Here is a 27,029-nt window from a genome sequence, read left to right on the forward strand (position 1 = left end):
CGCCACGGGCCCGAGTCCTGATAAATGTGGGGCCAGTTCTACATGCTCTGTGCCAGTCACGCTCATCCGGTGTGCTCGTTTTGAGGAGGTGAAAACTAACTCAGCCAGATTCCCTGGAAAAGCCAACAACAAAATGAAAAAAGCATTGTACAACAAAGGCATAGCAACCTCTCTGCCAGTGGTTTTCATGACACATGAAAGGACAAATGCATCTCTCACACACACACACACACACACACACACACACACACACACACACACACACACACACACACACACACACACATTTAGACTAAATACATGATGTAAATGTTTGAGTCGACTTTGAATGTCAGGGCTTACAGACACATGGACACAACAGGAGCAGTAAGGAGGCATTTTATGTTTTCTGTCTGTAGTTGTTATGTTTGAAGACGTGGTCACTAGTTAGTTCAATTGCAGCAAAGCTGTTTACCAATGAGACCCCCAAATGTTGTGTGGAGTCAAACACTTCACCCGCCCCTTCATTGACCTAGTTGTGAGTAGATGGTGAGTGAATATTCATTTTTTCCCTTTAACTAGTCACTTACCAAGTCCTTAAAGTCCTAGAAAAAACTACATGTGATATTACCAGCAGGAGAATCTAGAGAGTTACTGTAATCAGTCACACTGAGGAGGTGATGCGTGATGAAAAACTCACTGCTGATTGGATTGGGTGTAAAACTTACAAGTCTCACCTAATTTGGTGCAGATCCATAAAAAAAATGGATCTAGTGAATTTGAATGTGGTTTCATTAAAACACTGTTGAGCCTTATTAGAGGAATGCACTGATTAATCTGAGTTTTGCTCCTGAGTGAAGGCTGTGGTTTTAAACTCTTCTTAATGAGCAGAGAATGACAAACACTTAAAAAACAGCAAAACATTTTACAAATCTGAAGTCGATCAATCATGTGTTCACCTCCTGCTTGAAATATATTGTGGTGGCAGTTCATTTCAGTCACAACACGTTCAAATACATGAGATAGGACAATGAGCACAGGGGGAACTGAATGTTTTAAACCTACTGCTGAGGTCACATTATCACGCTACTGTTGTTTCTCTCCACACAATCCAGTCTGACAGGAAATCCTGTCCTGTTCTGCAACATTGAGGACTCTTGTTGCTTTGTCTAGGTTGGTTCGAGGTTACATTTGTTCACTGAGTGCTGATGCACACGATTGTATCACAGCTCATCCAGGTTGTGCAAAAACATGTCACATGTATGAAGAAAACAAAAACAAAAATCATAAGGAGCACACCGGATGAGCGTGACTGGCACAGAGCACGTAGAACCGGCCCCACATTTATCAGGACTCGGGCCCGTGGCGGCTTTGGCCTCAAACCACACACTGTACTGGGCCCGGTGAGGACGAGGCCCTATATACAGGTACCATAGTGGAGCTGTAGCGTCTGCAGCCGCCACACACTGGGTCAGTCCACCACATGTGTCCTGACCAAAATATCTCAACCTTTGGATAGAAGGTCAGGAAGTGTTACACACACATTCATTGTCTCCAGGGCTCAGTGGTTCATCAATGATCAGATTTGGAAATCCCTTGCTTTGCTATCATGGATGTTTTAATGCCGCGTTTTCCAAAGCAAGATTAATTGAATCACTCTGATCCAAATGTAAACCTTTCAAGATAATACTATTATAATAATACATTTTATTTATACAGCACCTTTCATACATAAAATGCAGCTCAAAGTGATTTGTTACGACAAAGATGACCAAATCTGTACTATCACTGCTCTAAAAGAGACGTTTCGCAATGTAGGGTATGAGCTGTTTCAAGACCAACAGGAAGAACAGCAACGTGCAGCATAAATGAACAAGACAAACAGTTGCAGCAGAAACACCTGAGCTGTCACATCTTAGCACTGCTGTTTGTATAGCAAGATTTAGAATTGAGATGCGACTACTGACAGAATGCAATGTGGCAAGATTTGACAGTATCATCAACATTGTTGCCAGGTGCAACGCCCCAGCCTGACCTGTTCTTCAGAATGAGGTGTGAAATTTGGTACAGATTGAATTGAAGGGACAGTTGAGCCTTGGTGGAGGTATATGCTCTACCATTCTATGACTCGTATAATTCGGTCCTCGACGTTCCAAAGTGTTCAAACTGTGCTAACCTTTACTTCAATAAAACACATTTACGTCAGTTGCTTCACTTGAATGACTTGAGCTTGATCCAGTTTGGTGACATTACATGTGCTGATGAATAAAGGATAGGGAGATAACCATCATAGATTGAGTTGAATTAACTGAAAGAATGTCCCTCTACAACTAGATAGATAGAATGCCTTTATTGTCACTATACACATGTACAATGAGATTTAAAAACCACTCCAATAACAGTGCAACCAGTGTAAAGATATAACAATATAAACATATGACATAAAGTGAGGTAAGGTAACAGTGCAAAAAAGAGGTAATGGGAAAGACAGTTAGATTGGCACAAGTGTATTTAATTCCCTGTGCTGAACATAGAGGCTGATTTCATATAGTCTAATGGATTTCAGGGAGAAACATCAAAATAATCAGTTAATAAGAAGAAAAGGATCATTAGTAAAAAGATGCTTCTGATCCTTTCCTGCCTGTTAACGTGTGATATGTGTCAACATTAGCAGGCTCACATGCTCACAAAGACAAGGATTGTGAGTGTTATGCCTTTTCATCTGTGGATGTTTCTCAGGGTCTCCATGGATGGAAATCAACATAACGCCACATTGCTGCTGAAAGTAAAAGGTACAGTGTCGGGCCTGGCCGTGGACTGGATCCACCAGCTCCTCTACTGGACCGGCGTGGAGAGTGGTTCGATTAACGTCAGCCTGCTGGACGGTTCAATACAGCGTCAGCTCATCACAGGGCTGGACAAACCTTCTGCAGTGGCTGTGGATCCTCTCAGAGGGTAGAGCTACACACAGATTTCCATTTTTACCTGGAACAAGGTTACGTTTTCATCTGTCAGACAGATTCCCACAAAACTTGGTAGAAGGATGCAGTCTGGGTCAGAAAATCACCCATTCAGTTTTGGTGGGGGACTGCATCAGTGTGCTGATACAGAATAATTTTTCTCTCTCTTTCGACTTTCACTTTCTCAACAGTTTGTTAACGGGGCCCAGATCTAGAAGTGGGCAGGGGTGGGCAATACCCACCCAAATGTCTACTCTACCCACCCAATAGTCAACTTTAGTCTATACCATTTGAATCTGCCAATCACATTTATTTCATTCTCCCCGCCTGATTGGACATAGGTTGAGGTTTCAAAAAACTATTTTCTGATTACGATTGATCTTCATTAGAATGATGTGTCATTGATTCATAAAAACACTACACAGAGGACAACCTAGCCAAAGTCTAAACCAAACCGGGCTGTTGAAGTTTTTTTGTAACATATTTTAAATGAATGACATAAAAAAATATTTTCAGTGTTGTGTTTAATTACACAATTGCAATTTTTACAATATTGGAAAAAGCATGAATGCAAGAAGTACAAACATAAAGAACAATTAAATGGGATGAGTCAAGAATCTTATCGCAGAACTCTGCTGCATTTTGTTTTCTCAGGTTTCTCTTCTGGGCTCAATGTGGCAGTTTCCCAAAGATTGAGAGTGCTGGCTTGGACGGCCGAGACACTGTGGCCCTAGTCACTTCCTCAATACGCTGCCCTGTTGCCCTCTCTGTAGGTATGTTGTGATAATTATCAAAGAAAGTTTTTGTACTTGGAAACTTGGAAAATCTCTATACTCCATATGTTTTCATTTTGCAATGTATCTGAATTGATTTTGGAAAGTTTAAAGAAATTTAAAAAAGGAATGGCCTCCCCTTTAAAACAATATGTGTGAGCAGTGCTGTTTACCACATCCATTTATGTGTTCATGTGTTTTTTTCCCCCTAGATATGCCTCGTCAGCTGTTGTACTGGGCTGATCAGAGAAGCATCTCCAGAGTAAATTTTAAAGGCCGTGATCGTAAAACAGTGGTGGAATCTAATGGTTATCTGGACCGACCCTTCGGACTGGCTGTGTTTGAGGTGAAAAAGATGTTACAGCCCTGTGGTGTACTGATGCGCCTATAAATCTTCACACTCAAAGCTGCAGTCAATTTAGAGTCTGCAATCAACCTCACCCTGATCTGCATTTATTTGAACTGTAGGAAGAAGCCTAAGAAAACCCACAATCAAATAATGCTTACTCCCTCTCTCTGTTTCAACAGGGTTTTGTATATTGGAGTGAAGAAGTCACACGCTCCATCTGCAGAGCAAACAAGCACAATGGCAGCCAACTTCAAATACTGCTGACAAATGTAGCATCACCAGGTGGTGTGGTCGTCATTCAGCCCGTCCTCCAGCCTGATGGTACGATCAAGGACATTTCTGCACATGATATGTCTCAGATTTCATGATATGTTAAGGTTTGTGTTTAGGTTTGATTAATAAAAACAGGGTGTACTTGGCCACCTCACAATCGCTGATTCATCTCAAGTGACGGCATCCTGTTGGTTCTTAGGGTCATCTGTATGTGGACGTCCTGGGACAGCGTGCCACCACGGGTGTGTGGTCGACCTGCTGTCTGAGAGTCCAGAGTTCAGCTGTGTTTTTCCAGACACTGAACAAAATTCTCATGAAACTCCTTCTATCGCTGTTCGGGCCTCGAGGTTATCTGATCCCACCTTCACTGGAGTCCTCTCTCTTATCAGTAAGATTCAGTTTCCTGGGTCAAATAAAGTCTGTCTTTGAGCAGTCTTTTGATATATGTAATGACTGTTCAAACACACACTTTATTGTTTTTAACACTTCAAATCCAAGGAAGGAAATTCATTCTGCTCTCTCAGTTTAAAACTCCAAAAAGTGTACTGGACTGAGAAAATGATTTTTAGTCCATGATGATGTTTTTTTTTTTTTAATTTTGTGCACTCTCTGGTACTCTGAATTCTTTTTTAAACACATCTCAGTCATTTTAAACTTGAAAACCAAGTTTAGTTCTTCAGAATCATGAACATGTGTCTCCTGAAAGACACAACATGTTTAAGGTGTGGGGATTTAGAGTTGATGGGGATCATTTTTATCGGGGAACTTTAACTTGCCAGCTCTTTCTCTAAAAGCTCATTTTTCTGGAACGGGGGCACATTAGAGATAATGACCTTTTTAGCAGGGCTGACCAGGGACAACACGGGGCTGAAAAAGCCTTGAATTACAACTCCACTCTCTAATAACTGGTTTGCTTTGTCGATGCTATCCAGAAATATTACCGCAGCGCTGTTCATTCTTGAGGCAGACTTCACACTATTGTAGCCAACAACCTCACCTACAGCCAGACTGACCTCTTCTACAGAGCAGTCCACAGCTGGACACAGTTTGATGGCGTTTCAGAGTGTTAGCTTGTGGAGGCTACTAGACAAAACACAGTACTACTACTACACAAAAACACACTACTAATATAAGTAAAGAAAGAAGAGCGAAGAAAAGATAGAAAACTATTTGACACATTCTCCAAAGCACCAACCACACTCACTCCCAGCATGCACTCTGACAGAGAGAGAGAGAGAGACACACACACACACACACACACTTAACTTCAGATGAAGTTAAATTCCAGGAGCAGATTTAACACCACAGGGCTCTTGAACAAACCTGTTTATTATGTATTCTTGCTCAACCTCCTGTCATCATCGTCTCCTGCTGTTGGGATTCTTTGCCCCACCCCACAGTGTTTGAGATGTCTGATCTCTGTGTTCATCTGTGCTTTGTCACATCTGGTTTAGTTCAGATTCTCAGGACTTCACAGCTCTGTTCCACTCTGGTTTAGTTCCTTTTTGTTCTCCAGTTTATCAAGTTTCTATTTGAATTTTTTGGAGGTTTTTGTATCTTCAGGTTTTCTTGTTGCCTGCCGGCCAGCTTTTCCACCGACTGAATGTAAGCCTACTTATTTTGATTTCATATTTCAAAATGTTTTCTAATTTCCACATTTAAGTTAAACAGGCAGAAATGATGAACTCTGGTAATCTGGAATATTTTGTAAGATTGTTTATAGGGCTCCACATTATTGATGATGTTATGACTTGCGATAAACCCCATACATTAATTGGTCTACGCAGACACAGAAAAAAAAGAAAAGCATTATTTCCATTCCAACATTTACATTCAATTCCATTCCATGGTTTTATTGAAACGATTACACATGGCTACGGGCGCAGGAAGAAGGCACATGCACAGCTGCACTAAGTGTTTATTTTGGCTCTATTCATACGTTTGGACAGTAAAGAAGTTAGGTTTTACAGTTTTTACCGAGCGCACCGCCATACATTGACTGTTTAAAAATGATCTTTTTTTGACACAGTCTGAGTTTCACTTGTCCTATAACACTGTGTGTGTGTGTGTGTGTGTGTGTGTGTGTGTGTGTGTGTGTGTGTGTGTGTGTGTGTGTGTGTGTGTGTGTGTGTCTGTGTGTGTGTGTCTGTGTGTGTGTGACAGAGAGAGGGGGAGATAGAGCAGGAGGATGAAAGCGTAGCTGGACGGATGATGAATGCGCTCACTGCTCTGAAGAAAGATTTAACTAATGAAGAACGTATCGATCATTATGTGAGGATCAGAGTTAATATTGTGTCATTTTAAACAAATCAACATTTAAACTGTGGTCAGAGAAGTTCAGCTGAGAGAGAGAGAGAGAGCGCAGCGGAGTCAGTGTGTGCTGTGACTTTTCCCTCAGGTTCTGGGACTCATAAATAAGCTGTGTTTGTTTCTTTGTGACTTGAGGACCATTTTGAGTAAAGACCTTACCTTAAAGACATTTTGTCAAAGTCAGGACATGATCCTCACTTTTTCAAAGGTCTGCTGGAAGACGTTTTCAAAGAAGTTTGAATTAAGTTTAGCAATTACTGTGCGATGGTTAAGGTAAGAGCAGTGGCGGCTGGCGAAAAATATTCTTGGTGGGTCTGTGCCGTGCCATACTCAGTTTTCTGTAACCATCCCGCTACAATTTAACACAAACTGCAGGATACCAGTTCTTTGTGAAATAGAAGGTAATTATTTGATCAATAAACAATAACTAGAAAATCTTTTGAATGGGTGCCTTGTGCTCGTTGCCGACGACGCTCGCACAGAGAGACGCATATTATCCAGGTTCACATGAAATCCAATTTCAGAGACACATTTTCAGCATTGAGAAAAGCTGCATTTTGATCACATGATCCAGGATAGTGACAGAGAGACTGTACCAATTTCAGAGACAGAGAGAAACCATGTTATAAGGTCTGATCACCATCCATGGGATTTTATTAAAAAAATTCAGCCTCCTTCAGGCTTCCTGGGACCATCCCGTAACTATCTGGGGTCTTTATTTTGAATGTCCAGCCTTTTTTAGGCTTCTTAGTAACATCCCGTAACTATCTGGGGATTTTATTTTGAGAATCCAACATCTTTCAGGCTTCCTGGGAACATCCTGTAACTATTTGTGTGTTTTATTTTGAAAATCCAGACTACTTCAGGCTTCCTGGTAAGGTCTTGTCATCATCTAGGACTTTTATTATGAAAAACCAGCATCTTTTAGGCTTCCTGGAAACATTCTGTAACTATTTGGGTGTTTTATTTTGAAGGTCCAGCATTTTTTAGACTTCCTAGCGACATCCTGTAACTATTTGGGGTTTTTATTTTGAAAATCCAGTGTCTTCCAGGCTTCCAGGGAACATTCTGTAACTATCACTATGACAGAGAGAGAGTGAGAAACTGTACCAGTTCAAGAGTAAGGAGAGAGACCCTGAGCCAGAGAATGAGACAGTGAGAGAGAAAGACATGTATAAAAGCTGCATTTTGATGTCAACATGGGGACTGTACCAATTTCAGAGAGAGAGAGAAACCATGTTGTAAGGTTGTAAGGTCTTATCACCATCCATTTCATTTTAAAAATTCAACACCTTTCAGGCTTCCTGACAATATTCTGTAACTATCTGGGGGGGTTATTTTGAAATTCCAGCCTTTTTTAGGCTTCTTAGGAACATTCTGTAACTATTTGGGGATTTTATTTTGAAAATCCAGTGTCTTTCAGGCTTCCTGGGAACATTCTGTAATTATTTGGGCATTTTATTTTGAAAGCCCAGACTTTTTTAGGCTTCTTAGGAACATCCCTTAACTATCTTGGCATTTTATTTTGAAAATCCAGTGTTTTTTAGTCTTCCTGGAAACATTCTGTAACTATTTGGGGGTTTTATTTTAAAAATCCAGCGTCTTTCAAGCTTCCTGGGAACATTCTGTAACTATTTGGGAGTTTTATTTTGAAAATCCACTCTTTTTCCGGCTCCCTGGGAACATCCTGTAACCATCTGGGGGTTTTATTTTGAAAAACCAGGCTCATTACTTGTTTCCTAGGAACATTCTATTATAATGGGGGGGCTTATTTTCAAAATAAAGGGTCTGTACAGACTTCCTGGTAACATCCAGTTACTATTGGGGGGGCTTATTTTCAAAATAAAGGCTCATTACATGTTTCCTGGTAATATCTAGTTACTATGGGGGGGACAGAGAGACTGTACCAATTTCAGAGAGACAGGGAGAAACCATGTTTTGAGGTCTTATCACCATCCATGGCATTTAATCTTAAAAATTACTATTACTAACTATTTGTGGATTTTATTTTGAAAATCCAGACTCCGTCGGGCTTCCTGGTAAGGTCTTGTCATCATCCAGGACTTTTATTTTGAAAAACCAGCATCTTTTAGGCTTCCTTGAAACATTCTGTAACTATTTGGGTGTTTTATTTTGAAGGTCCAGCGTTTTTTAGACTTCCTAGGGAAATCCTGTAACTATTTGGGGGTTTTATTTTGAAAATCCAGTGTCTTTCAGGCTTCCTGGGAACATCCCGTTACTATCTGGGGGTTTTATTTTGAAAATATTATACACTATTGAAGTAGTGTGACAGAAGGTGCATGTCTGATATCTTTATCATACCTAAGCAATTCATTTCTAATCAGTCATTTGAATTATTTGATGTCTGACTGAGATGTGTTGATTAAATTTATTTTTTTTCTCTGCAGAGTTTTAAAGATGAGGAAAATCAGCATCACGACATTCTTGCTGGCAGCAGCTGTTGGTCTGTTGGTCTTCCATCTCTTTAAAGAGTTTACTGACAAAAGCCCCATCTGCAGCCCCATACATGTAAGAGAGGAGGGCACTAAAATAAGAAAGTCCCCCTCAAACAACTCCTATGTATACTCCTGGCCGAAATGCCAAACAAACATGTCTGCTGGAAATGTCGAAGACTTCAGCTCTTTTCCTCAACATTTACAAGACTTTCTCTACAATAAACACTGTCGACATTTTCCCATGATACTGGACGTTCCTGACAAATGTGATGGAGCTGAAAATTCTGCAGAAGTCTTCCTCCTCCTGGTCATTAAAAGCCCCCCTGATAACTACGAACGTCGAGAGGTACTGCGCAAAACCTGGGCTAAAGAGAGGTTGCACAATGGTGTGCAGATCAAGAGGATCTTCCTCTCAGGAGTGACGGGTTCTGGGTTTGAAAAACTAAGACAGAACAAACTTCTTGAAATGGAACAAAATGAACACAATGACATTCTTCAATGGGACTTTAGAGACACACACTGCAACCTCACCTTGAAGCAGGTACTCTTCCTAGAATGGATGGAAAGAAATTGTCCCCAAGCTCGCTTCTTGCTAAATGGTGATGATGATGTTTTTGCTCACACAGACAACATGGTTGAGTATCTCCAAGGCCTCAGGGACAATGATGGAAGCAAGCACCTCTTTACTGGAAATTTGGTCCAGAACTCGGGGCCCATTAGAGACCCAGGGAGCAAGTACTATGTCCCAGTACAAGTACAGGAGTCAGACTCTTATCCCTCTTTTTGTGGTGGTGGGGGCATCCTCCTGTCTGGCTATACAGCTATGGTCATATACAATATGTCCCAGTCCATCCCTTTTTTTCCTATGGATGACGTTTATTTAGCAATGTGTTTGGTCAAAGCAGGACTTAGTCCTGTTTCCCATATGGGTGTGTGGACCTCAGGAATGTACATTCCCTCTAAAAAACTAGATGAATTTGATCCTTGCTTTTATAAAGAGATGTTACTGGTGCACAGATTCCTTCCAGCAGGCATCTATCTTATGTGGCAAAGAGTAAATGACCCCAATCTAATATGTGAACTGTCAAAGAAATCATTTTAGTAGCATTAATCTCACTGGTGGTGACAATACCCTGTGATCATTTGATGGCAGGTCTATGACGCAACTTCTTATGTCACTGGTAGAGGTTTCACCTAAACCAGACAGAGTACTTTTATTTGCAATGTAAAAGTTATGTTTGTATGAAACACAAGAATTATTGTCCAAAATATAGTGTAACGCTGAAACAACGTTGCCTTTGCGAACTGAAGTTGGTTCATTTTTAACTTCTTCATATACGTAATTTAACACTTTGCATCCAGCACCTACTCTCAAGAAGAATTTTTAATTTGCCTCCAAACAAAAGTGTGTGGTGCCCCCTACTGGCCAATTTTAAGATTATTTAACAAACTTGACCTCAATGTGACAGACAGCCTACACAGTGATTTATTGAACAAACTTGATATATGGCACAATTTTCACCTGGTTCTAGCACATGTTGGAAACATGTGCTGTCCCCTACTGAGCAATTTTAGAAGAGTTTTACACACATGGTTACAATAATGTTATGAAATTAATCTTACAAGTTTTGTCATTTGACATTAGGGCTCTTTCTTCAAGCTGTAAAGTGGCAGAACCCAAAGAATGGGACAATAATGAGTTGAGATTCATTGGAAAACTTGTGAAAACCATTCAAACATAAATTGAAAAGCTTAACTACACCCCTGATAGCAGTTATCCATAGCATAACAAGCACAGCCAGTCAGGTGACTTTAAAATTCTTATGGAGGAAGTTATGCCCATTATGTTTGTAGGTCGTCCCACAATGAATGTAAAGAGTAGAGAAGATGCAGGACAGGCCTAATCAGCAAAACAAATATAGACCGACAGTACGGCACTGGAATGAGTGTGGATGGCCTTTTTAATAATTGTTGTCATTGTTTTATTTTTTTGTAGATGCAGTATAATCACACATATGATAGAAAGTGGTTTCTGACACAGAATTTGTTGAAGATCCCATATTTTACCATTGTATCTGTGGGTGGGTCTCTAATGATGATTGCATCTGGGTGTGTGTTTTGTGTGTTATATATAATTTTTGTCAGTTTGGTTGGTGTGTCTGTGGGATTTTGTTTTGACTGGGGCTTGGTGTTGGTCCGCAATTCTAGGAAGGGGCGTGGTGTGGCTGCCCAACCGATTTTAAACAGCAGACCGGCGCCACCCAGCAATCAGGGGACCATAACCCTAGCATAGTGCCACACAGTGGCCGGGAGGAAGAAGAAATTCTGCATAACAAACATAAGGTGGTAATTTCAGTTATACCATTTGTACTTCATGTAATCTTTTTTGTAAACCTTTACTCCAATCTTTTGAACAATACCTTTTACTACTGCAGTACTCCAAAAAGTCTTGAAAAATAATTGCTCAGTAACATGTGATGTTATTTAATTTTCAGCTTAAGCTCATATATGTACAGTTTTCTTTATTTTTGTAGAACATCCTGTGTATTTATGTTTGAACAATATGTTCTACTTGCAACACTTTGCCTCGACCAAATTATGTCAAACAAATGTTAAATCTAGTTGTAAATACAAGAGAAATATAACTCAGGGTTCAGGAATAAAGCTGCCACAATGGTTACTATTAAACAGGGGTTTTGATTGTTGGTTTTTCATTTGTTTCATTGTCAAACATTTGTAAAAATGTAATTGTATTAAAACAGTGATGGCAGCGGTGTGTTTATGTACTGTTAGAATAAATGTTTGTTCGTTGTTTCAAAAGTTAAATGAGTAATTGTAAATCCTTGCAAAAATTAAAAGTAATTTAATTCATTAAAGAGAAGAAAACACATAAATCAATACATGTGTACTGTGGTGTAACATAAACTTAGAGGAGCTAATTTCCATCAGATAATCTGCTGGTTCTTCAACGAAACAGCTCGAGCATATTATCACTTTTTTTTCGTAATACAACTTCTTTCCTCACTACATTACGACTTATTCTTGTAATATCCCAATTTTATTCTGGTAAAAATACAACGTCATTATCGTAACATGCCGACTTAATTCCTGTAAATTAACGACTTCATTTTGGGAATATATTGATTTTATTGTCATAACACCCAAACTTTATCCTTGAAATATTACAACTTTATCCTCGTTACACCCGGACTTTATCGTTGTTGTATTACGACTTAATTCTCGAAACCTCCCCTGTGAGTAGCCCCCAATACTCTGTTGTGGCGTTCACTGTGTCGTCATGACATCGACTCACAGTAAACACGCGCACTGTGACTGGCCTCTAGCGGCCATGCTCAAACGATCGATGCTGACGAGCTACTTGACGCAGCAGTCAGGAGGGCGGGGCGTCAGGCTGCAGGTGGATGCGCGTAGTGTCGTCACGTTTCAAGCCCCTCCCTCTCGTTACGTCGCAACCGCCAGACTCGCAGTTCGAAAACCGGCGGGTGACGTCACGGTGGTCGCTCCATGCAACAAACTGGACGGACAGAGACAGAGAGACAGAGAGACAGACAGCTGAGGCCGCAGAGAGACAGAGAGACAGACAGCTGAGGCCGCAGAGAGACAGAGAGACAGACAGCTGAGGCCGCAGCGTGAGACAGGTAAGCAGAGAATGTCACTGTCAGACGTCTGTTGTAGTTCAGAGACTTTTATCACCTCACCGCGTTAAACACTGACAAACATCATGACGCCAGCTAGCTCGGCGCAATGAGGGGGCTTCTCAAGCTAGCTACTGAAGTCACGGTCAATGATGGTGTGTCCATAGCTCTTTATATACAGTCTATGGTCCATAGGCGAAGCAGGAAACTGTCCTGGGAGGCAAAATGTGAATTGCTGAGGAACGTGTCAATCACCTGCACCTGCTGCCGCCTCCTTCACCACCTCCCGCCCCCGGCTCCCAAGAGCCAGAGGTCAATTCAGTTGAACTTTAGTGAACTTTATTTCAGACTCATACGTAGGTCCAGAGATCTTTGAGAACAAAATCTCCTGAGGATACTGCAGTGTGTCAAAACCACCGGGAGGATCTGGCTGCAAATATAAAAAAGAGCTTCAGAAACAGACAGGGGTTCAAATCCATCCATCCCAGGCAGTGTTGTGCATGAACACGTTCAATCAACATGCTCAGATTTTGTGTGAACGTTGAACTGAACGAATCAGTTTACATATGATGAACGTGAGCAGTTCCTACAGAGCTGCAGTTTCTGTGACCTGCTCTCACTTTAGCTAATAAACACCAACATTTATCACAAGTTGTCAGGACCATCATCCATTAAAAAACGGAACAAATGGACGTGAACTAGTTAATTTAGTTCAAACCTGCCTGGCTATAATGTTCCTGTGTAACTGCAACGCTTCCAACTCCTACTTTTCCTACGTCATTCCTATGGAATGTAACAAAACAAGTTAGCTAGCTATTTGCCATTAAGCCCATCCTTTCAACATCAATCTGATAAACATTGAGGTTGAGATGCTTTTCTTTAAATTCTGTGTAAATGAGGTTCGGGTGTTGTCAGAAAAAAATTGAAGAGTAAGAATATTTTTTGACATTAAAGTAGAATATTTCTGTGGAACAAAACTCAGGTGTTCTCTGACAAAAAGCTACAGAGCCACGCATTTATTAGGGAAAAATGAATTCATACATTTATCTTGTCTTGTTCAGACTAACAAACATTAAAAGAACGTTGAAATAATTTTTTTGTAAATTTAGAGGACGGGTAATGTTGTGAGAAATGTAATGGACCAAACAGGAGAGTTAAAAAGCTAGCTAGTTAGCTAATATTTTGCGACAACACGTTGATTTAACGATGCACTTTTGAGACGGTAAAACAGACAATCCTCCCCCACTCTCCTGACCCCTACACTCATGGCTCTACAGCCTACTGGTCACTTCCGTCTAGAGGTTCAGAATACGTGGGTCTGTGTTCTGGGGTGGTGATTGGATTATTAACTGATTTTGGGTGTGACTGTGGAAAACATGAATAAATGAACTCTCTAATAATGGTCATGTCCAAATATCGAACAACAATAACGTAATTATCGTGACAAATTAAAGGCAACAAAATATCTGAGAGCAAGTGCACAGTTTGAGCACAAGCAGAGCAAATCTAAGCACAAGTGGGGTTATTTAAGTGTAAGTGCAGGTTTTTTTGTGAAAGTGTTAACATCTGAACGTGAAGTCAAGTCTTGCTTACAAATGAAGGGAGACCACAGGCTTAAATAAAGATAAGCGGGCGGAACTTAAATGTCTTCTATCTAATAATTCCCGAACTCTCTGTTTGTCTCTTTGTGGTTCAAAAATCTTTAGATCTGGTCATCTTATCAACTTCACACTTGGCGTGTGCAGGTCTGATATACTTAACTTACCTGAGCAATTCATGTCAACTTAGTCATTTAAATTAAATCATTAAAATTCCTTAATGTTTGACTGAGATGTGTTGATTAAAAATTGTTTTGTTTTTCACTGCAGAGTTTCAATGATGAGAAGGATTGGTGCCAGAAAAGTCTTGCTGGCGATAGCTCTTGGTCTGTTGGTCCTTCATCTCAATAAAAATTTTAGCGATGAAAAAACCATCTGCATCCCCAAAAATGTGAGAGAGGGCAGTGAAATAAGGGAAGCCACCACAAGGGACATCAATGTTTTCTCCTGGTTAAGATGTCAACAGAACATCTCTGCTGCCAACATCACAGGCTTCAGCTCTCTTTCTGGTAATATACAAGATTTTCTCTACTATCGACACTGTCAACATTTTTCCATGATACTGGACATTCCTGACAAATGCGGAGGAGCCGATAAATCTGCAGAAATCTTTCTCCTTCTGGTCATTAAAAGCTCCCCTATGAATTATGAACGTCGAGAGGTTCTGCGCAAAACCTGGGCTAAAGAGAGGTCGCACAACGGCATGCAGGTCCGGAGGCTCTTCATCTCAGGAGTGACGGGTTCTCATGTTGAAGAAGAGAGACAGAACAAACTTCTTGAAATGGAACAAAATGAATACAATGACATTCTTCAATGGGACTTTAGAGACACGTTCTACAACCTCACCTTGAAGCAGGTACTCTTCCTACAATGGATGGAAAGAAATTGTCCGAAAGCTCGCTTCTTGCTAAATGGCGATGATGATGTTTTTGTCAACACAGACAACATGGTTGAGTATCTCCAAGGCCTCAGGGAGAATAATGGAAGCAAGCACCTCTTTACTGGACATTTGATCCAGAACGTGGGGCCCATTAGATCACCAGGGAACAAGTACTATGTCCCAGTACAAGTACAGGAGTCAGACTCTTATCCCCCTTATTGTGGTGGTGGGGGCTTCCTCCTGTCTGGCTATACAGCTATGGTCATATACAAAATGTCCAAGTCCATCCCTTTTATTCCTATTGATGATGTTTACATGGGGATGTGTTTGGCCAAAGCAGGACTTAGTCCTGTTTCCCATATGGGTGTGAAGACCTCAGGAATGAACATTCCCTCGGAAAAACTTGATGATTATGATCCTTGCTATTATAAAGAGATTTTACTGGTGCACAGATTCCCTCCAGGTTACATGTATCTTATGTGGCAAAGAATACATGACCCAGATCTGAAATGTGAACAGTCAAAGAAATCCATTTCATAGCATCAAATTGTAACTTACTGGTGGTGACCGTTCTTGTTTACACGTTGCTTCCTGCACAATCTCTTAGCCTGTGAGGGCTATCACTGTTTCTACCTGTTTGTTTGATGTTTGTTGATGTGTTTGTAGCATACAGTGAATATGAAAGTCACTTCAGATAGTTAGTCTGTTTTGTTTGTGACACTAACAGCACATTCAACTCTGCCAGTGTTATGATTAATAAAGTAAATCCAGAAGCACAACTGTTCCCTTATGAAACCACATTTAAATTCAGATCCGGGTTTTTTTGGGCGGGGGTCTGCACCAAATCGCACATTCTCATAAATATCAGTCCCCTATACATGTCTTTTTTACCGTCTAGATCCATGAATTATTCTTTGAGAAATTAACAAATGTTGAAAAATGTTACTATGTTAAAATAGATGGAAGAAAAAAATCCTGGACCCACAGCGAAATTTAATTGGTTCTTCCTTGACAGGCGGATAGACGCACTAAGATTGGATGTGCTTGCTGACTACTAACGTCTTAATGCTCCTGCCAACAAAGCTACGTGATGCAGCCACTTTTGTGAATACGTTTTTGTCAGATGATGGCAAACAAAGTGACAGAACAGGATATGTTGGATTCTCACGTTCATAACAGCCTGCGTTTAAGCTAATTATTTACCCACAACGGATATAACTGTGTGGTGAAAATTGCAGTGTTATATAAAACTCGAATCAAGATGGGTCAGAGAGAAATACAAAGTTTATTTGTTACACAAGAAAACACAGTACGGGGCAACAATGCCGGTATACCATGCAGTCAAGTATTACAGATGTGTGCTTGTGTCATGCAACATGCACTGAACAGAAGAGTCCACAGGAGAACACATGTACGTGTACAACAGTTGGACCTGCCAGTTTGCTCTGTAAAGACATGAGTCTAACACCAGCTGAGTGTTGTGCTGTCCTCTGGTGGTTGAAGCTGCCCTGACACAAGACTTTGAACCAGGAGAGACGAGCAAAGCAATACATTTTACATTCACACAAGGAACCAGGTTTTTCAAAGGGATTCATTGGTATGAATGCGATTTAAAACATGTTTACATGCAGCTGGACAGTAATCTGGGTCCTAATTTCAATGTATTCTTTAGGCATGAAGCCTTTTCAATTCTGTTTGTCCCTTCGTGTGTCTGAAATCTGTGGTTTTAGTTCTGGTTTTACCTCTGCCAAGGAGGTTATGTTTTTAGCAGTATTACACAAAATCTACTGGATGACACTTGGTGGAAGGATGCTGTATGGGTCAGTTAAGGACTCATTCAATTGGAGCAGATCCAAATCAGGGTGCGGATCCAGGAATTTCTTTCCCCCTTCAAACAGGGTAAGAAAATATATTTTTCCAATATTTCCATTAATTTCTCATAATTATTCATGGGTCTTCATTTAGAACATAAGGCATATTGAGGGGACTGGTATCTGTGTGTCCCAAATAAAAATCTGGATCTAGAGAATTAAAAGTGGTTTCATAAGGGGACTGTTTCTCCTTGGTGCAGATATTGTGCTCTACTGAGTGCCCTTGTAGTTTGACTTGGATCCTATTATATTACATACATGAATGCACCTCTGGGGTAATGATATTTCTAAAGACATAGTTCTCATTCAGATGTGCACATGTAAAAACCACATTGTAAACCAGCATGCTCAATGTGTTTCTCTGAAAAGCCTGATTCTTCCTCGTCCATTCATCCAGCTAAGGAAAGAGTTTCTTTCTCTTCCTAATATCTTCTAAATGCTGATGATAACTCTGTTACCAAAGTGCATGTAAAATTGTTGAACAATTCTCAGCTTGGTGTTAAATTCATTTTCATGGACACTTTCTTCAAACAAAGACAAAAGACAGATCTGCACCTCTTTCGAGTGTCATCTTCTTCAAAGGGTATTAAAGTGAGCAGTTTCATCATATACAACCAAAAGGATATAAAATGTTCATACAGTACATAGCATGTTTGTTCATTGTAAACCATTCTGTCACGCTGACTGAACCATTCAGGAATCTATCTGCACTGACACAACAGGAGAGGAGTATTCTTAAGGTGGAAGAGGGGGGCTTAAGTAACATAAAAAAAAAAACTGATGCTATAGAAACCGGAGATAAAGTACAAAAGCCAGCAACAGCCACTGACAGATACGAAAATCAAGCTGTCATTGTGCATTATCACGACCTTCAACACGTTAGGAATTATACACAACCTCGTTATCAAAATATACATTAATATTTGTACAATACAAACACAAAACATATGTTCAATGAAGCCCTGGGTTTGGATTCAATGTAAATGCATCCCTCTTCAACATTCGGTTACAAAAGTCGTGTCAAAATACATTAGTGCACTTTTCCCCACCTGATGTAAACATCACTACACAGTAAATGAAGTAGGAAAAGATCGTTTCAGGCAGGGTGTCTCTCACACGTTAGTGAGAAAAAAAAAAGACAAGGCAAAATGCCAAAGAACGCAGCACTTCTCAAATGTGTAGTCACTCTAACAGAGGTAAAAAACCCAAAACAAAGATATTCCTGTGATTCCCTCCAGGCTCAGAAGACGATTCGGTCTTCACTCGATTTGGCTGCTCTGTGCGTTGAGACGGAGTTGGGCCGTATCAGTGTGCACAGATGTCAAAAGGTGAGCAGGAAGCAGATTTTGGGGGGGGGGTGACATCTTTACTTTTCGTGAGACTTTAACAAGACTGGGATATTTTCAGAAAAGAGACACTTGGGAAACACAAATTAACTTTTTTTTTTAAAGAAGATATAGCTTAGAGGACACTGCACAAATATGGCAGGTAAAACAGATTGTACTTTAAAGTCACACCTGGGTGACCTGCGATGGTACCCTGCTCTGACTGGTTTCATGTTTAACACAAAAAGGAGTTCCAGTTCCAGTTGTGCAAAGTTTCCAACTTTTGCTCAACTTTCAATCTTGAATCATTTTTACTGCGGCTTCATTAAAGCTCGGTAGCTTTTGTGTTAATGCTTGTTCTGAAGGATGTACATGTAGTGCTATGGAAGGCTAATCTGTTATCTCAGAGAGTTCATCAGAAAATGACACAAGTTTCTCACAGTGTGAACTAAAAGTCACTGTTATGTTTATGAAGACCATGATCATACTGTAGCAGATTTACATTACTGGAAGCTGCACGGTTCAGATTAAAAACAGACACTGAACGGGGAAAAAGAAACAAACACTTTGCTTCTCGTACCTTTTGGTCCTGCAACAGTTATCCCCAACATTATCAAACTACTCTGTGCCACAACTATTGTTTTAAAAAATAGACATTTATAGCAAAAAATCCAGTCAAAAGACATAAAGCCACATTTTATGGATACAAAAACGTTCCCTCATTCCCTGTTACTAATTCATCAAATGTAATAAATACGACCAGAACGTCCTCGATATTTACAAAAAAACCCAACAACAATTCAGGTAAAATCTTTTCCCACCGTCTTTCAGCAATTTGTTAATGAGTTCAGATTCCAGTTCATCTGGCTCAGACAAAAAACACCTGGGAGTTTCCTTCAGCAATGATGCGTATTACGCTTGAAAGAAGAGAAACGAGCAGCTGAAATGAGAGTTCAGTGTTGAGCTCTCACTTTCTCTGATGCCCTTTTTGTGGTGTTTCCTCTCTGCACTCAATCTTCTCTGCTGATGGCCCGATGTGAGAACCACGGGAAGTGGGTTCTGCTGCTTGACTGCAGATCACCTCACTCAGAGGACGTCCCACCTGTTGCTGCGGAGATGAAGTGACACCGATCTCGAGCTCTTGCTTCTCTGTGGTTTCCTCGCTGTCTGAACACGGCTCCCACTCGTCCTGCTCCTCGCTCTCCGTTGAGCCCTGCACGGCGATCTGGGGCACCAGCGTAAACCTCCTCACCACTGGAACTTCCAGCTCCACCTCCTCACTTGTTTGGGGTCGAGTGAGCATCCATGCTGTCCTCTGCTGCTGCGGCTGCTTAACTTGTGTTTGGGTTCCTGGTGCTGTGGTGGTCACAGTGAGTGCGGTGCTGTTTTTCTCCTCTGGCTCGTCAAAGCTCACCTCCTGCACTGCCTCCTGCTTCTTAAAGGAGTCTCTGCGCTCTGATAGGTTGAGCTTTCTCATCACAACCAGCTGCTCAGATCGTTCAATCCCAGAGTCCCTCACCCGCTGGTTCCCGATGTAGCCGACTAGCCTGCTGTGCTCGCCCCCGATGTAGGAGCCTCCACAGGAGCCCTCTGCCTCAGAGTCACAGAGCAGATCAGCCTCACCATAAAACGGCACTTCCAGCGTGTGCCTGCGTGGGGCGTACGACTTCTTATCTGCATGATACACTCCCGACAGCTTCTCAGCTGACTGCACCCTCTTCAGCAGCGGTGATCGGGGAGGCTCAGCGCTGCGGGGACGAACAATGTGCCGAACAATGGTAGGTGGTGACAGGGTTTTGCCGTGATAAGAGTGAAGGCTTTTAGCGAAGCTTGGCAGTGGGGATGGAGAGCGCTGTGGTGAAAGTGGCTGGGTGGAGGATGAAGAGTTGCAGGCCAGAGGTGAGGGAGGGATGTTGCTGGTGGACTTGCGGCGGCCCACCTTGGTATAGCGCTGCGTGCTGAGTTTGGAGCCCAGGCCGTGGAGTGAGCTGGGCCGAATGTGTGCGGCAGGAGAACTGGGAGAGCTGGAGCATGGAGATGTGCTTTGAGGAGAGTTATTTTCTAGAAAGAAGTAAAGACAGATTCAAATACTTCACACCACAAGTTGCAAAATATTCTCCCCTGATCCTTCAACTGATTTATGTCAAATAACCATTAACTTTCCACATCAACAACCTTTATGCCATGTTTAACTCACCAAAGGCCTGATGGTCGGGTGCAGGGCTCCGGCACGGTGTGGAAGGGCCAGGGGAGAGGCTGTGCGTCGGGGAGCCTGGAAGACTTTCGCTAGAGGAAACGGAGTGATGGAGACCAGAAGAGAAGCTGCGGCTGCTGTGCATCACCGTGCTCTGCTTAGACAGCTTCTTCAAGATGCTTCGCCGCCTTGGAGAGGAAGAAGAGGAAGAGTCAGAGATCTGATCCTGTGTAGTTCAATGAGTTCAGGGGTTATTCTGTGTGTTCTAATGACCCAGTTAAGTGTTTAAGATATTGTGAATCCAGTTCTTATCACAACATGAACATGCATTTGCCCACTTTGTTCGGTAGCTCGTCTATTACAGTCACAGACGCCATTCCTTTGAGTTATAAAATGAGACTTAATGGAAATTTCATGCCCAGTGGCAGACAGAATATATCATAGTGAAATCAAGGCTTATAAGCAACCAATCTAAATGCAGGTGGTGTTATTATTTTATAGCCAGTGCATCGTAATAATCTACATTTACTCCATAATGATCAGTCAAAGCCAAAGATGTGTCGGTTGCAACGTTTTTTTTAATCATTTTACAGTTACGTTCAACTTTTTATTATAAAAGTGCATGTGTGGAACACAATTTGGGTAATGTAATGTGTCTGTTAATTACTGTAAATATGAAGTATAAATAACACAAATTATACATATATATTTAATTAATCTTAATAAAACAAGAACAACAGATAATAGTCACCAGTGCAACAGAACAAGTTGTGAATCAAAGTGCAGTTGTTAACAAGTGGTTTTAGATTTGACTTGCAGTGTGTGACACTAGAGGGAGACAGATGACTGAAACTCACCAGAGTAAACAACAGATGAGTAAAACTGCAGAGCTGCAGCGAGTGAGTGGAAACCAATGCTCAGACTCTCACCTGTCGTAATTATCTCTCCTCTTGCTCTTCTTGCTGCGACGAGCCATCTTGCCTTTGTGTTTGGTCTTTCGAGCGGGACCAACTTTAATTGATGTGTTTTCAAGCGCTATTGTCTGAAGCGCCACCTTGCTGCCGCTCTGCTCATCGCAAAGGTAAGAAAAAAGTATTTATTTGTGCTAGGGACAAATGATGCAACTGAAACTGAACTTCAAAATAATGACCGCTGGTACCTTCAGTAGCAGTTCTATCATTTCAGGGTGGACCAGGCCTTGGACAGACTCCCCGTTCACATGTGTGATGAGGTCTCCAGTGCGGAGTCCTGCCTGGTGCGCTGGGCTGGCCTCCTCCACACTCTTTAAAAACAGAAACACAGAGTGGATGGAGAGGGGTTTTCTGTGAGTATTACATAACCACCTTTCTATACTGTTGCCGAGATCCAGATTACTCTTGCCACAGGTACAACATGTAAATCACACCAGGATGAGCTACACCGTGTGTTTGCAAGTCACATAAGTTTTAAATCTTGTGGTGACACCCACCGACACCATGTGATGCACTGTGTAGAAGTCACTGTCGCCCATATAGACGCGGATAGCCTGTAGGGTGAAGCCAAACTTCTTCCCAGAGGTGTGGATGACGATGGGCGGCCTCAGGCTGCCAGGGCCGAGGGAAAAGTCTCGGCTGGGTGATGAGTCACGTGATGAGGGGTTGGAGGACAGTGAGCGAGGGGAGATGGGACTGGGCTGGAGGCCGCCGGGTGAGTCATCTACAACAAAAACAGGACGATTTTTGTAAACTTGCTTACCAAATAAATTTGACATGTTAAAAAACAGTGACAGAAAATCAGACAGGGTCATAAGCTCAGTTTTTATTTATCTAAATGCAAATAAACAAACATTTACAAGCTTTTTGTCCGTGATATTCTATTTGAAAGCAGCTTTCCAATCTGCATTTAGATTTCTGATCACTGTCGAGTTAATTCTGCTGGACTTGGTGGTGATGAAAAACTTCCAAACCTGAAGTGATGATGAGAGACAGGGCTGAGACAGAGGCGGACTTTGGGACCTTCCCTCCACAGGGAAGCCTCTGTCTATCTGGTGTATCCAGCTGGTTACCGAAGCGCCGGGGGCCGACAGGGTCCTTGGGGGATGAGTGTTTGGCCCCGGTGCTGTTACTGCGAATCCTGATCCTCCGAAGGTTTGAGACGACAACCTCGGCTGCAGATCACATAGATTCAAGGGCACAACAACAATATTTGAAAATGCTCTGGTCACACCTCTAATAGAAGCACTGATAAAAGTGAACAGACATGCAGAAAAACAGATAATTCTGGATTTACCTTCGTCGTCAGTGGAGAGGGCAAAGCGTGGCATCGTCTCCAGGCTGTGGGTGCTGCTCATCACCAGAGGGCTGGGGCTCCTCTCAGACTGGGAGGAGCTAGAGGAGGCTCGAGGGCGAAGGCTAAAAACAGACCAGTTGGACGAGTGAACCAAAGTGATCACACCAACACTGTGTTTTTAATGACTTGCTGTTTTCACACACATTCAAGAGAATGATCTCCGGACTTGTGAATAATTCAATTCATACATTTTTCTTAAGGTGTACAACAAGAACACAAGTACTGTGTTTTACTTGTTCCTACCTGGCCATACGTTCAGCGTGTCTGCGCTCCACACTGCCCTCTGCTGGGCTTGGGGAGAGACTGAGTCCTCCCATTTCCCTGCGGTCCTCCTTATCCTCACTGTGGCTACGGTCGGAGGAGAAACTTAGGTTGGAAGGTGTCGCCAGATGTTCTGTGCTGCTGTAAACCTGAGATGAAAAACAAGGGAGATGTTTTGAAGTAGAGGGCCTGAGTACTGAAGAGCTTTCAGGTGATTTTATGGCATTGTCAGGATATTGGAGGTCTACTTTGTTAGCATTCAATTAACATTGGTAATTTCTCACCTTCCAACTTGGCTTTGGGTTAATATACATGGAAATAATGCTGTGAGTTTAGTTTAATTTTTTTGAACCTCCTCGTCCCTTGTCTTCTTCCATTCCTTACCTTGCTGAAGCGATGCGACCATGAAGCAAACTGTCTGATTTCCAAGGAAGACTCTTCATCATTGGTTTCCTCATCCTCATCAGACGCCAAGTGATGGTAGCGTTCTGATCGAGCTGGAGTCAGATACAGAAAATGAAGCTCTTTTACAAATATTGGTTTTATTTATGATGCACTGTGTATTTATGTTGTCGATCAGCTACTGCAAATGCTGCACACTGGCTCTGCATATGCTTTACATGCAGGAGAAAAGTCAGGGTGGAGTATCACTAAGAAAACATTATATATCATCTCAACTGTAACTTACTGTCGAAGTAACTGGTGTCATCCTCTGCTTCCAGCTGAGGGATGAATTCAGCTTTCTGCCGCAGGAGACCATTCCAGTCCAGACCCAGGAAGAAGGGGTGCTGCTTGACTTCTGATGCTCCACCTGCAAACACAGTTTTCACAGCCAGTTGAACACTGAATCAGTTTCAGTGATAAACATTTTATAAAATGCTCTCTCATACAGTAGATGTTTCCTATTCCTATCATTTTTAAATTGTGCTTTTCTCTAAGTACTTTATAAAGTTTAAAATAGCTCTAAATGTGTTAAGGAGGGAGTCACTATTTTATCTTCCCTCCAGCTACATAAATCTTGCATTGGATTTTGATTTTTGGGTAATACGCCGGCAGCAGTACCGGTTCCCAGTCGGTCTAAGGGACTCTGCCTCAGCAGGCGGGTAATCAGGTCCTGGGCATCAGAGGGTAATGCATCTTCTCCATCAGGCCAAATTATGTCATCTGTAAATCACACAAATATAAGTAAGAGGAGCACAAACTATGGAGCAGTAAATAACAATAACACAGCTTCTGTATATGTAAAGAGTATTCATACTGTTTGCAGCATGTTTGGAAATCTATATAGAATCTAGCTGGCACTGATACATCTCTTTTAATTTATATGCCTTTATTTTAAACATTTAAAGTAAAAGATAAAACAAACAAATTACAATGGCTAACACTGTAATATCAAGTATATTCTGTGATAATTGGAACATTTTGTAATAGAAAAATGTAAATCTCAGCTTCTGTTTTCTACATTTGACAATACATATCTAATAACCCTGGTTCATTTTAAAGGCTTTTCTGTCAATTCATCACTCACCACTGACAACCTGACCAAAAAGTTCCTCGGGCGTGTCTCCAAAGAACGGGACACAGCCGACCAGGAATTCATAGAGGATGACCCCCATTGCCCACCAGTCCACAGGCTTCCCGTAGCCCTGTCTGAGGATCACCTCCGGGGCGATGTACTCTGGAGTGCCACAAACCTGCATAAACAAATCAACATGGTTGAGAAAAAGATACAAGTGTTTCTATCATCACAGCAGTCACAAATTCATTTCTTTTACATATATGGGTATGAAGAGGCTTTGAGTTTTCTCTGAAACTGTCTCACCTGTTTGTCTTCAAACTCTCTTGTGTCCATCTCCATGTGACCCTCATACAGGTTGGTGGTCATGTTCATGAGGCCGATTTTAGACAAGCCGAAGTCTGTTAGCTTGATGTGGCCCATGGATGTAATTAATAAGCTGGTGCGTGTAAAAAGAAAAAAATTAAGTCCATCATACACATAGGAACATTTGCATTTAACAAGTGATTGAGCCATAATTCTATAAGAAAATGAAAGTAGCCAGATTGAAATAGAAAAGAAGGAGGGGTAAAAAACTCTGTATTCATGCTTTCAGACATGAACTGAACTTTGGACATTTTCATACATTTTATGGAGGGACTGTTTGTGAGAATGCAAATGTCTGAATCAGGTGCACTGAACATTTTCTGGAACTTTTCCTGCCAACTCCCTACTAAAATGTCCAGAACTGTCAGAGTGAGTCCATTTGAGACAACAGGACAATGTCTGCAAAATCCATAGCAAGCGAGTGCGTGTGTTGATGACGTTTCTGACAGACAACAGATACAAAAATGAAAATCAAACATCTCAGGATGAAAAAGGGGAGCCATACACGTAGAAGACACAGACGAAGATGTTAACTTGAAAAACAAGAGCTTTTGGTGATACGGTGCAATGCTGGTGTCAATGTGCTATTAACAAAAACATATGACTTTACAGACGTTTTCCTGTTGTAATGAACTCATCTGACCTCCAAAATCCTGCTGTTTTCTTCACATGTAAGACAAACTCATAAAAATGAACAAAATTTTCCAGACATTTTCGGGAGTTAATGTCTAATGGCTTGATTTTCTGATCACAGATCAGATTTCTTTTAAATCATTTAATAATGTTTAATTGAATGAATTTGGAGAGTTGATTCAGATCTATGTCAGAATCAGTACATTTAAAAAAAAGAAATGTCAAAATATCAAACAGGAGTGAGGTGGCAGTTCTCTCTTCTCACTTGTCAGGTTTGAGATCCCGATGCACGATTCCGTAGTTGTGAAGGTACTCCAGAGCCAGGACTGTTTCAGCAAAGTACATCCTTGTCATTTCTACAGGCAGTGGACCCATGTTCTTCAGTAAGTTGGCACAATCTCCGCCTTTAAGAGGAAAAGCAGAAAACCTTAAAACCACAGGGGCTGCACTCATTTTTATTTTCCAAAACAAAGCACTCAAAGTAAACCACTCTTCTTTAGGCTTAACTAATTGCTTTGAATAGAAAACATAAGAAGGCCTCTCTTGACGTTACCTTCCACATACTCCATGACCATGCACAGGTGGCGTCGTGTCTCAAAGGAGCAGAACATGGAGACGACAAAGGGGTTTTCAGCAAAGGTCAGGATGTCCCTCTCCACGAAAGCCTGTTGGATCTGGTTCCTAAGGACCAGGTTCTGACGATTTATCTTCTTCATGGCAAAGCGTTGGCGGGTCTCCTTGTGGCGAACCAGATACACAGCCCTATCAAAAGACATTAGACCCGTTATTATCAAATGATAAAACCACATTCAAATTCACTAGATCTGGATTTGTATTTGGATCTGCATCAAATTGCACACACTCATAAATATCAGTTCCCTAAACATGCCTGATTTGTTTCATCACCTGCACAAAAGTTTATAGAAAACCATTGAGTCATTTTTTCGTTATCCTTTTCCCATCAAACAAACGCAGGTGACAACATAACCTCCTTGGCTGAGGTAATAAATCTTTTGGAAACAGTGCTAGGGAAATGCAATGGAAGCTAAAACAATGGACTGCTCTTCTTACCCATAAGCTCCGTTACTGATGAGTTTGATCGTCTCAAAATCTCTTTCAAGAGGTTTCCTTCGTGTGGGTGTCAGAGTCTGTGGAGCCTTATTCTGAAGAGAGGAAGCAAAAACATGATGCTAAGAAGACAGTTAACAAGTAGACACAGTAGAAACAATTAGTCACATTATTACAATAAAATCTAAATTCAGGGCCTGTTCATTAATCTGCTGCAATAAGTGTAATGGAGG

The 27,029-nt window shown here is 41.4% G+C and overlaps 3 protein-coding genes and 1 pseudogene across 9 annotated transcripts in view; 3 read left to right on the forward strand and 1 right to left on the reverse strand.

The window, feature by feature from the left end:
* The first annotated feature begins 396 nt into the window (after positions 1–396).
* Positions 397–4,778, forward strand: LOC109636557 (low-density lipoprotein receptor-related protein 8-like). Of its 2 annotated transcripts, none has more exons than XM_069521820.1 (6): positions 397–528; positions 2,719–2,934; positions 3,594–3,712; positions 3,925–4,058; positions 4,241–4,382; positions 4,534–4,778. In XM_069521820.1, the coding sequence occupies exons 1-6, from the start codon at positions 470–472 to the stop codon at positions 4,761–4,763; spliced, it is 900 nt and encodes a 299-aa protein (XP_069377921.1). In that variant the 5' UTR covers positions 397–469; the 3' UTR covers positions 4,764–4,778. The 2 variants fall into 2 exon arrangements, with proteins under 2 accessions (XP_069377921.1, XP_019953885.2); XM_020098326.2 differs by lacking the exon at positions 397–528 and adding an exon at positions 1,302–1,406.
* Positions 4,779–5,651: 873 nt separating this feature from the next.
* On the forward strand, positions 5,652–11,998 carry LOC138407179 (N-acetyllactosaminide beta-1,3-N-acetylglucosaminyltransferase 3 pseudogene; annotated as a pseudogene).
* Positions 11,999–12,415: 417 nt separating this feature from the next.
* On the forward strand, positions 12,416–16,013 carry LOC109636623 (N-acetyllactosaminide beta-1,3-N-acetylglucosaminyltransferase 3). Of its 3 annotated transcripts, XM_020098422.2 has the most exons (3): positions 12,416–12,759; positions 14,463–14,501; positions 14,625–16,013. In XM_020098422.2, the coding sequence occupies exon 3, from the start codon at positions 14,632–14,634 to the stop codon at positions 15,772–15,774; it is 1,143 nt and encodes a 380-aa protein (XP_019953981.2). In that variant the 5' UTR covers positions 12,416–12,759; positions 14,463–14,501; positions 14,625–14,631; the 3' UTR covers positions 15,775–16,013. The 3 variants fall into 3 exon arrangements, with proteins under 3 accessions (XP_019953981.2, XP_019953982.2, XP_019953983.2); XM_020098423.2 differs by lacking the exon at positions 14,463–14,501 and having other exon boundaries at positions 12,441–12,759; XM_020098424.2 differs by lacking the exons at positions 12,416–12,759; positions 14,463–14,501 and having other exon boundaries at positions 14,663–14,863; positions 14,988–16,013.
* Positions 16,014–16,500: 487 nt separating this feature from the next.
* Positions 16,501–27,029, reverse strand: part of mast3b (microtubule associated serine/threonine kinase 3b) — a 34,063-nt gene continuing 23,534 nt past the window's right edge. For all 4 annotated transcript variants that reach the window (XM_020098419.2, XM_020098418.2, XM_020098421.2 and 1 more), the window contains 16 exons: positions 26,800–26,891; positions 26,282–26,490; positions 25,994–26,132; positions 25,036–25,168; positions 24,742–24,907; positions 24,276–24,377; positions 23,902–24,024; positions 23,598–23,710; positions 23,196–23,362; positions 22,893–23,014; positions 22,570–22,770; positions 22,093–22,319; positions 21,784–21,906; positions 21,554–21,690; positions 20,628–20,812; positions 16,501–20,491 (listed from right to left, as the gene is read on the reverse strand). In XM_020098419.2, coding sequence (XP_019953978.1) covers positions 19,398–20,491; positions 20,628–20,812; positions 21,554–21,690; positions 21,784–21,906; positions 22,093–22,319; positions 22,570–22,770; positions 22,893–23,014; positions 23,196–23,362; positions 23,598–23,710; positions 23,902–24,024; positions 24,276–24,377; positions 24,742–24,907; positions 25,036–25,168; positions 25,994–26,132; positions 26,282–26,490; positions 26,800–26,891 — 3,333 coding nt within the window. In that variant the 3' untranslated portion in view covers positions 16,501–19,397. The remainder of the gene's footprint in view (positions 20,492–20,627; positions 20,813–21,553; positions 21,691–21,783; positions 21,907–22,092; positions 22,320–22,569; positions 22,771–22,892; positions 23,015–23,195; positions 23,363–23,597; positions 23,711–23,901; positions 24,025–24,275; positions 24,378–24,741; positions 24,908–25,035; positions 25,169–25,993; positions 26,133–26,281; positions 26,491–26,799; positions 26,892–27,029) is intronic.

The sequence above is a fragment of the Paralichthys olivaceus genome, chromosome 3, assembly GCF_024713975.1.
Source record: "Paralichthys olivaceus isolate ysfri-2021 chromosome 3, ASM2471397v2, whole genome shotgun sequence".
Lineage (NCBI taxonomy): Eukaryota > Metazoa > Chordata > Actinopteri > Pleuronectiformes > Paralichthyidae > Paralichthys > Paralichthys olivaceus.